The sequence below is a fragment of the Haliotis asinina genome, chromosome 6 (assembly GCF_037392515.1).
Source record: "Haliotis asinina isolate JCU_RB_2024 chromosome 6, JCU_Hal_asi_v2, whole genome shotgun sequence".
Taxonomy (NCBI): Eukaryota; Metazoa; Mollusca; class Gastropoda; order Lepetellida; family Haliotidae; genus Haliotis; species Haliotis asinina.
In genome coordinates this window covers 43480351-43492993 of record NC_090285.1, presented here as the reverse complement: position 1 = coordinate 43492993, position 12643 = coordinate 43480351, and the positions used below count along the sequence as shown (strand labels likewise).

Genomic DNA, 12643 nt, shown 5'->3' with positions numbered 1-12643 from the left:
ATGTACATATCCTGAAAATTGGATTTGGGGCAGAGAAGTGGTACCTGTTATCCATCTGTTACTTAACTGTAGGATCAAACTTTGGATTTCTTACCTTAGCATATGAGAGTTGTTCATTACAGAGTTGTGAGTGAATGAGTTCAGTTTCAAGTCACACTCAGCAATATTCCAACTGGCGACAAACTGTAAATAATTGAGTCTGACCCAGACAGTCCATTGATCAACAGCATGGGCATCAATCTGTGCAAGGAGATACAATAACATGTGTCAACCAAGTGAGGAAACCTGACCACCTGCTTCTATTAGTCGCTGCTTATGAAAAGCATGTTACTGAAGATCAGTTCTAACCCAGATTACAGACCTTCACATGTGTGTGATATGTAACATGCAATAATAATCATCTGGGGCTTTAATCAGCCTTGTTTATTGTCCCAGGTAAGCTGCATCGCACCATCGTTCAGCTGCAGGTGAGTGAGGGCACAGCCGTACGCAAGTGCGAGGAGGCCAGGAAAAAGGTAACAAAGCTTGAGGCCCAGGTGCTGCGGGGAGAACACCGCATCGATGACAAGAACCAGACCATACAACACAACCGGGCCGAGGCACAGAACAAAGCCAGGTACCTCAAGAGGAGTCTGAATGAACTGCGCTTACAGTTTGCAGGAGCTGTGCCGCTGTCCAAACAGGAGAAGTTCTCAAAAAATATGATGCAGTTGAGGCAGGACAAGACAAAGCTGGAGGAAGAACTCAGAGAGGTGAGGTAGTCACAGGACTGATTAGTTCTTAATCATAGTGGCTGAAAGAGTTGAGATGGTCTCAGCTCTGATTAGGTACATTATTATGGTGGACGATCGCAAAGAATTTGGATAGTCTCATCAGTAATTAGTTTCATTTATAGTGAAGAAAAAACTGCAGGTCTGATAGTTTCAGTAATGCCTTAGCTTCATTGTAATGGGGGATGAGCACTGTGGTTTGAGGCACTGACAATACTGCCTTAGTTGTGTTGTTGATTTGGATAGCTTGAATGGATTTGACTGTATGGTCAGACTTACTGGTTTGCTTAATTGCTCATCAAAGACGGCTCATTTGCTCATGATGTCAACTGTTGGATTTTTTGGCTCAGATTTTTACATGGAGTGTCAATCTGTGGCATACCACAACTTTCACTGCCTTTGTGAATGCAAAATATAAAGGGTTGATAAGCATTTTAAAGGATTGCATAGTGATTGTGATCAGCTATGATACAGGATTAGAGATCACAGTGTCATTACTTTCACTCACTCACTCACTTACTCACTCACTCCAGGTGCGGGACCATCGCGAGAGTATGCAGGACAAGGTGGCAGAGCTGAAGCTGCAGAAGGAGAGCCTCCAGGAGCTGATCTCCACACTGAAGGATGGGCGGGGAGCTGCCAAGGTGATGGAGTGGCACTCCAAGATTGAGACAGTTCGTCTGGAAGAGCTGAAACAGAAGAGACTCAACACTAAGCTGCATAAACAGGTGGGTACCAGGGAGACGGCATTCACTTGTCAGGGGAGAAAAGTAGTATTTACTTTGCTTGCTGTAAATTAAGTTCAGTTTTTTATATCATATTTGGGGATATCGGTATTTTTTCAGATATCTTGAGATAGCATGTTATTTTGGGGCTTTCACTTTCTTAGTAAAGTATGAATTCTTGTACTTTTTGCAGGGTTGAGTCCCATCTTGGATTCGAACCCGCACTCCCAAATTCAGGCACCAAATCGCAGTCACTCAGCCGTCTAACCAACTCAGTCACTACGACTGCCAAAAACTAAAAAAACATAGTCTTGATCGTTTTCTGGCGGTTTACTTGGCAGTGAATTCATTTGACAGTTCATAATAAGTGCTGCAATTTATGTGTGGCCATTATAGTGGGACAGTCATTAGGTCCAAATGGTGTGCAACCTCCAGGATAAGCTTTAGTTGTTGCATTTTACATAGATATATTGCACCCAAATATGGAAAATTGGACTGAAATCAAACTAATTTTAAACCATATTTTCTGTTTCCACGCGAAGACATCATGAGAGAGACTCTTGTGACATGTCTGAAATAAGTACATTTTCTATTTCTTGGCAGTCTTGTCATTATTGTTGGTGTTGGTCCATGTCTTTCTGACAATGCATGACCATCTTGTGTTGTTACAGATCAAGTACCTGGAAGGAATCATCCAATCCCATGAACTGACGATAGCTGACTTCGAGGCTGACAATGTTCGAGTCATCAAGGCAAGTTATCTGGACTGTAACACATTGCTGAGATATGTTGGTGTTTGTTGTGAAAAATATGCACGGAATGTCATATTTGAGAGACAATAATGTCACAGAGAGATCTGATTGTTTTGATATTGCATCTGTGTGCAGGACTATGAGGAGAGACAGTTGAGATGGGAGCAGAGAGAGGTGGAGCTGGAGAGAACCGTCATCAGTCTGGAGAGACAAGTGGAGGAGATAGTTGGAGCTGCGTCCAGGGTAGGTGGATAGTGGGAGGTTGATCTGGGATTTGCAGACTTTGGATCATGTTTCCGCAGACACAAGATGTTAATGATTGCTGCACAAAGGATTTCCAAGCTCAACAACATAAGTCCAAGATAGAGTAATCAAAAACATGGCTTAAAGAAATCAAACCAAGACAGCCAATGTAATCTCTTTTGTTAGACCACCATCTGCAAGCTGCTAAACTACAAGTGCATGATGTAAATAGGTTATTAAATTGTCATCTATCCAGACGCCAATGTGGTGTAGAGGATGGAAACTACAGAGTTACCAACAATCCCAAGTAACATTTTCAGATGAGACCAGATTTATTCCTTAGTGAAACCCCTCTGAGGATCTGTTAAATATGGTTGGAAGTGATCTTCAGTAACCCATGCTTATCAGGAGAGGTGATTTATGGGATGGTCAGGTTTGCTGTCTTGGTTGACACATGTCACCATATCCCAATTGGAGCATTGTTCATCTGGTATGGAAGCATTGTATTATCTGTTACATTTCTGTTGTGTCTCTTCTACCCCATAGTTTGAGCAGGCCGTGGGCAGCCTTCCTGATTCCAATCTTCCAGTAGCCAGTCAGCTAGAACAAGCCATCTCCACAATCAAGGGCAACGTCAAGACCATCCTGGACACTAAGGCTGAGTCCAAGACACTCAGACAGGTACATGCAGAATACACTTGAGAAAAACCTGTATCTCCCCACCTCCACAGCTTATTAGAGAATTTGACTGTGGCCAAAAACAACAAGCCTCTCTACATTTTCACCTGTCCCAGGCAAACACAGACTTGCAGACCCTAATGTTCAGTCAGCATATGTTGAAATAACACTTGTATATTTCAGCAATATGAAGTATTATTTGTTACAATGTCGTGGAACAAATTAAAGTCAGAGGGTATTATGTGTATTGTACACAATGTTATTATGATATGTATCAAATACTTTATGTCAGTGTGAGTATATTTTGTCATGGATGTAACTGAGTAATTGATTCAGCTTGACACAACAGGTTGTCATAATTCAGTGCTGACAATTGTAGAAAGAGTATGATGTCATGCAAGCAGCTATAATGTTGTCAGTAGTATTTAGGACTAGCATCATGGGCATCCAACAAAAATACAACCTGAAACAAACTGCAGAATTGATATCACCGGAACCTGTTAGTAAACCCCAGATGATTGGCGTATCATAAAAAATAACATACAGTGTGAAAGAAGGTGAGCTACATGGTGTCTGTTATTGTTCCAGAGGAACAGTGACTTGGAGCAGCAGCTACGTGATGCAGAGCGTGCCATCATTGAGCGGGACAAACTGGTCTCAGAGCTGAGGCTAAGAATGCCAGCCACTGCCGACCGGGATGAGATCATCCTCAAGGCCACATCCAAGGTCACAACAGCCATGAAGAAAAAGCCAGAGGACCATGACTTTGAGAGTCAACAGGCTCTAAAGATTGCCCAGTCCACCATGTCCAGCTTGCAGGTACTGTTTGTTACCATGGTTACAAGACATGTTCTTCAGTACTTGACCTGTTGATGATGTTTCATCCCTCAGACTGGGGGTCAAAATTGACCAAGTAGTTTATAATTGGTGTGACACTGCTTCCCTTTGCTGTATTTCCTGTTCATTGCCTCCATTGACCCTGAAATCGACCCTTGTTGTGTCAGAGTTATAACTGTACTGAACTGTCTGCCATACACTGTGCTGCTCATGTGACTCTGGGCAGTGGGGTAGCTCAGTGGTTAAAGTGTTCTCTCACCACACCAAAAACCTGGGTTTGATTCCCCACATGGGCACAATGTTGATTGATGTTCCCCACCTTGATATTGCTGGAATATTGCTAAAAGCACGGTTTAACTCACTCACTCACTCACTCCTATGACCATCTGGTTGCTGCATGTTTTCTACCACCTGCAGCTTTTGTGCCCATCCAATCTTTAAACAGAACTTCACTGTGTCCTTAGGGCCTACAGTCTATGTGCAGTTCTATGCTGTGTCTGTCCTGTCTGAACATACAGTGTGTCCCCAGCTGGTGTACTGTTCAACAATAAACCCATTCTGTGCCTCTCCAGGCCCGCATCCAACAAAAAGAGGAGACGATACACAAGTACCAGGAGCTACTGAACCAGGCCCGCGAGGACATGCAGGACATGAACCGACGTCACGAGCAAGAGCTGAAGGCCATGCAGCAGAAGATACACCTCAACACTGATGCCACCTTCCTCAAGTTCAAGGAGGCAGCTCAGCAGCTCATGAGCAGACAGACCACAGCCAAGGGACCGACCAGCAAACAGGTCAGCCGCCATGTTTCTCCTCAGTTTGAAGAGTCACTGTGTGTTGACATTAGTTGAATCAGTTGAGAAAATGTTATTCAACATGTTATTCACAGGTACAATTGTTTTGTACGTATGTTACCTTTGGAATGAGCATTCTGAAACATGTAAACACTGTTAGAATATATGTCAATAAGGTTAAACTGTACTTCCTCTCAGTAACTCTGAGTTCAGTTCAAGAAAAGCACTACATTAATGCATGTGAATCTCATCCCTGTGGGATTCTAGTTTGAAATATGTCCCCAGTACCCATGCTTGTCACAAAAGAGAATAATATCATCCTCCATCAGTAGATGGTAAGCTTGGTTATAAACATGCTTATGATGTATGTAGGTGCAGCAGATGAGGGGGATCTGTTTTACTGTGTATGTTGCCTGATACGTATGTTGGTGTCTGCTTCAGCTGGCCCGTCTGACGGAGTTGGAGGACATGGTTGCCGAGCAGGAGAACTCCATCGCAGCTCTCAGTGAGAAGGTGCATTTCAAGGAGGAGGAGATCATCTCACTGCGAGCCAAACTGCAGCAGACAGACAGAATGCACAGCACAGACAAAGAGAGGTACACACCACAGCCGGTCAACAAAGTTATACAAACTTTCAGATGCTTTTCATGAGGGAGGTTTTGGCAGCTTATGCTCCAAGTAATGATAGTCCAAAGATGTTTCATTGTTCAGGTCAGTTAATGATTATCACCTTGTTTTATCTCCAGATACAGTGAGGAGGTTAAGGCAGAGCTGGCCAAGAAGGACTCAGAGATCGATGACTACCGCCGCCAGCTCGGGGAACAGAAGAAGGAGATGGACATCCTGAATGACGAGATTGCTGTACTAAAGGACTCCAACTCCAAGGCTCCTACACAGACCATGAAGAACCTGGTAGAGAGGCTGAAGAACCAGCTGGCTCTCAAGGAGAAACAGCATCAGGTGAGTAGAACACAGACCAGCTTCTATTATTGTTCTGTTATTGGCTGTCTGATGGGCGATGCTGAATGGTCAGTTCAGTAGATACTTGGATAACATTTAACAGTAAAATAATGGATATCAGTTGACAGTCAGAAGGATGGGTCAGTGTGTTCTGGAGAAACTGAACAGCATTATCATATTCTGTTTGTCTCAAGTGAGCTTTTTTAAGATTTAAATATAGAAAATGACAAATCATGCACATTTGTTTTTTCCATAGGATCTTAATGTAAGCGCAGTGTTAATACATAACTCATCTAATCTGAAATTCACACATCCTCAATATCTCCAGGGTTTAGATTCTGATTAATTTTCACTGTTCCCTGGATGCATCTATGGCTCAACCCGATAAACTGATTACCTCCCTTGGCTGGCTTTTTATATCTTCAGGTGTGTAGTTGGAAGTCAAGCATACCAATCACAGCTCACTTTTGCTTTTTAAATTATCTGACCATTTAAGCTTGGCATCACACACCATGCAGAGGTTCTCTTAGAGAGGTAGAAGGAGTTCTTGCCTATATCTTTTTAAAGTTTCAGACCTATCATTTTGTCTGTATGATTTACCCCAAATCTGAGCTGCACTTTGTTGACACTGGCAAGCTCAGTTGTGACGGCGGTTTAGCTGATTGGCTACTGTGAGGATGCAGAGCCAGCAGAGGGAGGTAGTAAAATTATCAGGCCGACCTGAGGGTAAAGTGGAGATTCATGGGAGTGTATACCCTGGAGATATTGAGGATGAAATTCATATGACTTAGATCATTTAAATGTTATATGTTTCGTGTTTGGTGAAAATGAATTTTTTTGCATTTAAAACATAAACTCGTGGCTGATTATTAAGATACTAGAGCTTTCATTTAGTTCCATACTTGTTTCTATTTGTAGTCCCTCGGCAAGGCCTTAACAGATTTGAGAGCAGACATGGTGACTCAGGCACAGGATAATGTCCGAGCTCATGCTGAGGATGCCAATCAGGAGAAGAACATACAGAGACTTATCGACCAGCACACTAAGCCGATGAGGGTAGGTGACATACAGGGACTTATAGACCAGCACACCAAGCAGATGGGAGTAGGTGACATACAGAGACTTATAGACCAGCACACCAAGCAGATGGGGTTAGGTGACATACTGAAACTATAGCCCAGCACCCAAAGCCGATGAAGGTAGGTGACATACTGACCAGCTGTATTCTGCAAAATTAGAATGGCATTGTTTATAATCCAAATACTCACTGCAGATGCATTTAACAATAAAAACAGCTAATATTCAGAAACAAACCCTTGGCAAGCCAATTACAGGCTGAAAAGACCAACATGAATAGTGGGCAGTAGCTCTCAGATTGCGGCACAACTATTGTTGTGTGACATCTCTACCTTCCAGGCTGCTGAGGTATGTCGATGAATACATGACTGTCATGGAACCCCACATTCTCCCTCTGTGTGAGGTACAGTGTAGATTGATTGTGTATTGCAGGAGCAGATTGAGGACCTTCAGCTGCAGATGGAGAGACAGAAGAAGGAGATCAAGAAGAGGAAGGAGAATGAACACACACTGCAGACTGACCTGGAGGATGTGCGGGAAGAGTTTGGTAAGTGTCTTCAGTCTAACTGATCTGCATGACCTACACTGTCATTGACTCAGAAGACAATAGCACATGATGTGTTCCCAAAGTGCTGTAGCATGATCTGTTATACTACTGGCCTAACATGGTGAGTTCTCACATTACTGATGTTTTCTGTGCTCAGCCCAGAAGGAGCGAAGCTGCAACAAGTACAAGCGGGAGAAGGAAAGGCTGGAACATGAAGTGGAGGAGCTGGAGAAGAAGGTGGAGAGGATGAACACCATGAGAACACAGGTGGGTGGGATAGTGCTTGAACATCACAAGAACACCGGTGGCCTAGATGGTGATCTTGAACACCATGAGAACACAGGTGAGTGGGATGGTGAGCTTGAAGACCATGAGAGCACTGATGAGTGGGATGGTGAGCATGAACACCATGAGAACACAGGTGAGTGGGATGGTGAGCTTGAAGACCATGAGAACACAGGTCAATGGAATGGTGATCTTTAACACCATGAGACACATGGGTGGGATGAAGAACAGTAGGACTTGGGAACACACATGGACCTTGGTTAGGGCAGCAGGTAATCCTACAGCAAGCTGTACAATCCTAGATGGCTGTTTTATAGGACTGTCTGATGAGAAAGGTATGTGGAAGGATATGTCTAGTAAGGTCACAATGCAGTGAAATCTGGATGTTATTTTATAGAGAGCTGGAGAGTTTGAGAAGCAACAGGAACTGGATGAACATCGGCGCCGAGTACGTCTTCTTGAGGATGAATTGAAGAAGCGCCAGACAGCAGAAAAGCCATATGAACAAAAAGAAGATCGTGCCAAGGTAAGACATATTCTGGACTACATGACTCAAGGTGTCATGCTGAATGAGTTTGGGGGTTATAGGACATGACCAACAAAGTATTTAGCAGTAGCACTATGAATATGCTTTTGAGGTCGATAGTAACCATTCAAAATAACTGTAGTATATCAGAGTTCAGTTATGTCTTCCTGCTTTCAGACAGAGGAAGTTTCTCGCTGGGAGGAGAGTAAGAAGTGGCAGAGGACAGTGGAGAAGATGAAAGTGAAGATCAGGGAGAAGGATGTAGAGCTCGACAAGATGAAGAAGGCCAATGAGCTGTCAAAGGTTGCACTAGAAAGGTAAGACATTTGACAGAGTAGTTTTATTTGACATTTTATATGATTACTGTGACACGACAATGGATATGGTGATACTCTGGCACAATGTTGAAAGGACATTACGCGGGGAAGGTGGTGTAGGACTTTACACGGGATGGTGGTGTAGGATATTAAACAGGGTGATATTGTAGAGCATTATATGGGATGGTGCAGTCGGAGATTACCCAGAGCAGTGGTGTAAGACATCACCCAGAGAGGTGGTGTAGGACATTTACACAGAATTGTGGTTTAGGACATTATACAGGATGGTGGTGTAAGATGTTACACGGGAGGATGGTATTGGACTTTACACACGATGGTGGTGTAGGACATTACACAAGATGGTGGTGTTTGACATTACATAGGGTGTTAGGACATTACACAGGGTGGTGGTGTAGGACATTAAACAGGAGGGTGGTGTAGGACATTACACAGAGTGGTGATGTTGGGCATTACCCACCAGGATGGTGGTGTAGGACATTACTCGAGTGGTGTTGTAAGACATCACACAGGATTATGGTGTAGGACATTACACAATATTATGTGTATGACATTAAACAAGATGGTGGAGTAAGATAGTACAGTGAGGGTGGTGTAAGAAATTAAACAAAATGGTGGAGTAGGATATTACACAGAATGGTGTGTGAGACTTTGGAGAGGATGGTGATGTTGGACATTACACAGGATGGTGGTGTAAGATATTACACAGGGTGGCAATGTGGGACATTACACAGGGTGGTGGTGTTTGACATTACACAGGATTGTGGTGTAGGACATTAATCAGGATTGTGGTGTAAGATGATACACAGGAGGATGGTGTAGGACATTACACAGGGTGGTGGTATTGGACATTACACAGGGTGGTGGTGTGAGATATTACACGTGAGGGTGGTGTAAGATATTGAACAAAATGGTGGAGTAGGACATTACACAGGATGGTGTGCGAGATATTACACAGGGTGGCAGTGTGGGACATCACACAGGGGGGTGATGTTGGACATTACACTGGATGGTGGTGTAGGGCATTAAACAGGGTGTTGGTGTTGGACATTAAACTGGGTGGTGGTGTAGGACATTACACAGAGTGGTGATGTTGGACATTACCCACCAGGGTGGTTGTGTAGGACATTACACAGAGTGGTGTTGTAGGACATCACACATGATGGTGTATAATAACATTACATGGGATGGTGTTATAGGACATTACACAGGATGGTGGCATATAGCATAACACAAAGAGATGATGTGGGACATTACACAGGATGGGGCTGTATGACATTACATCAGTCAGTGTTCATCTTAGCCTTTCTAAAAGTGGGCCCTGTCCTCAGTTATGTGATTCATTTTGAAAATATCACGGGTCATGTCGAAGTGCTGTGACTTGCAAACCATAGTACTTAGCACTTAGTACTTACTGGTATGAGTTTACTAACTTCCAAAACATCTAAGGTCAGCAATACTGGTAGAAGATAAACCAAATCGAGATCTATTCCAACATTTATATATCAGTTCCATTCAATTTAAAATGATTTTGAAAAGAAGTGATAAACTTGAACTAATACCCATCAACAGAATACTCCAACAATCTTCCAAGTTGTAACACTGTGTAACACTGTGTATCTGAGTTTTCACTCCTGAAACTTTTGATTGGAAGCTTCAACAATAAGCAGTGTTTTATCATAAACATGTTTAATCAGGGTGGTGGGGTAGCCTGGTGGGGTAGCCTACTAGTTAAAGCATTCACTCAAAGACCCAGGTTTGATTCCCCATGTGCGTACAATGTGTGTAGCTCTGATATTGCTGGAATGTTACTATAAGCAACATAAAACTAAACTCACTCTCTTATAATGATGAGTGGCTAATACCTTTTTATGTCATTAGATTATGTTGTCAGAAGTCATATGAAAGATGGCTATTGTATTGGTGGTGTGATTTGTGGTGAAGTGTCAGTCATCAATTATCATTTATTGTGTTTCAATCACATTTTCCTGGTCACTGATGTCAAAGGTCTTTCGGATCATCTTTAAGGCTCTTTTTCTGTACATTAACGCCACTATCCACCTCCTAGCAGTGGCATGGAAAGGAGCACTTCCCCAAAGTTTACATAATGTCTGTATGGGCTTTCTGAGGAGTTAACCCTTACAGACGGAACTATACACATGAGCATTAATTAAGCACCACCCATTTCATGCTACAAGATTGTGTTTAACACAACACACTGGTCATTCATGATATGGGAACCAAACACAAGGTTATAATTTCGTTAAATGAACCATCTAGAGTGTCAATCTATCAACTACCGACACTGCTGCTGCTTTCGGCTGTAATTTATTAACGGTCATATAGGGGCACTAAAAGCGTTATCAGTAATCATGTCCAGAACTATGGTCACACAGGCAATGTCTGTGGTCCAACGTACAAAAAAACAGTAATGGTGACAGTAATGAGGGGGTGGTTATCAAAACAGCAGCTTGCAGTACTTCCTGTTGGTATCTCTGACCATCGAGTGTCCCTTGAATGGTGATAAGATTCAGCATACAGTCATAGGAGATACACCCTCACACCATTACAGAGCCACCACCAAAGGGTTCAGCTGCATGGATCATCCGCTGTTGATAAGCCTCATTACTCCTTCTCCAAACTCGCCAACGGCCGTCAGTAACACGAGGAAGAAAACTGCTTTCATGGGACCAATGGATCTTGCACCATGTCCTCAGGATGTGGTTTTGTCGTTGATTATACCACGCCAAACGTTGAGCCTTGTGTCTATCAGTGAGTAAGGGACATCTGATTGGACAACGGGCATGGAGTCCAGCTAACCTGAGCCTCCTTCAGATGGTCCTGATTGAGAGAAAAAGACCAACTCTCCATTGTTCTCTGAGATCTTTGGCATTTGTCATAGGCCTGTGTCTCACTAGGCAAACTAGGGCACGGTCATCACAGGGAGTGGTCTTTCTTGGCCTTCTTGATCGTGGACGATCCTTGATGTAACCAGTGGCCGCATGTTTCCTTACAAGGCGACTACTGACAGTGTAATTGATATTCAATCTGGATCCAATGCTGCCACAGGACAAACCAGCTTCATGCATACCAGTAATCTGCCATCTGGTATTTTCAGAAAGCCTTCGCCTTGGCATGTGGAAGCAATGAGAATGCTTCATTTCACCTTTTTATACCCCTCAGTTGCCTGTACCATGACAGAACTTTAGCATGAAAAGCATGCATTTGAGTCAGCACATGAATTTTATGCTAACTGCATTTGTATTTAGATATCACTGGTTGACTTCTCTGTTTTGATCCCTTTTGTTACGACAATTTTTTTTGGTGGTGCTTATATAATGCTCATATGTATACTTGCCGTTTTTGTCCATTTAATCTTCAGAGAATAACTGTAGAAAATACTGTTTAATGTACTTATTGTGTATAAGTCTGATGCTGCCTGAAAACATGTAAAATATTATGGTTAATTTTATTCAACTTTGGATATAAGTTGTTTAACAAATGGTCACAGATTAGAATCACATTGATGGACATGTTCCCAAGCTAGACTCCAACCACTACAACAAACTTGATCCATTGGTGGATCCCGAGGGGGTGACCACTCCACCCCTCTTTGTCCTGTTAGTTTATTGAATGACCATTAAAACTTTCATGAAAATGGGTGAAAATTAACTGTGCACTCCCCACACCCCACTTCCCACTATTCAACAAGAGCTTGCCCTGAGCTGACTTTTCTGAAACTGACTATAGTGTATGAGGTTGTCATGACATGTCCAGACATGTGAGTGAGTTGTACATTGCTGTCGGTCACTTACAGACAGGTGGTTGTGTCAACATTGCTATACACAACTCAGTGATGAGTTGATAGGCATAGGGACATGGACTTGGGACTAGCTGTGAAAACAGAGCACCAGCTGATTTGTATGTATATGCATTGACATGACAGTTTGTATGTGGTCTACATGGCATATTCAGAATAGATGGTTACATCATGCCCATTCATGGTTTCCTTTGATCTGTTTTTGCAACTTGAGACTCCAATGTGATATCATTGATTTATGAGAGACAGTCTGATTTGAAGTGAAATATTGATTAGTCTGTGCATTGTATAGTG

General features: G+C 42.8%; 1 protein-coding gene across 1 annotated transcript in view; it reads left to right on the top strand.

The window, feature by feature from the left end:
- Positions 1 to 12643, top strand: part of LOC137288282 (centrosomal protein of 290 kDa-like) — a 49331-nt gene that overhangs the window by 27762 nt on the left and 8926 nt on the right. Inside the window, exons 32-45 of the mRNA XM_067820769.1 lie at positions 436 to 752; positions 1304 to 1498; positions 2167 to 2247; positions 2383 to 2490; positions 3037 to 3171; positions 3757 to 3987; positions 4578 to 4799; positions 5241 to 5395; positions 5546 to 5759; positions 6678 to 6815; positions 7269 to 7383; positions 7541 to 7650; positions 8066 to 8194; positions 8372 to 8511. Of these exons, the coding sequence (XP_067676870.1) occupies positions 436 to 752; positions 1304 to 1498; positions 2167 to 2247; positions 2383 to 2490; positions 3037 to 3171; positions 3757 to 3987; positions 4578 to 4799; positions 5241 to 5395; positions 5546 to 5759; positions 6678 to 6815; positions 7269 to 7383; positions 7541 to 7650; positions 8066 to 8194; positions 8372 to 8511 (2290 nt within the window). The remainder of the gene's footprint in view (positions 1 to 435; positions 753 to 1303; positions 1499 to 2166; positions 2248 to 2382; positions 2491 to 3036; positions 3172 to 3756; positions 3988 to 4577; positions 4800 to 5240; positions 5396 to 5545; positions 5760 to 6677; positions 6816 to 7268; positions 7384 to 7540; positions 7651 to 8065; positions 8195 to 8371; positions 8512 to 12643) is intronic.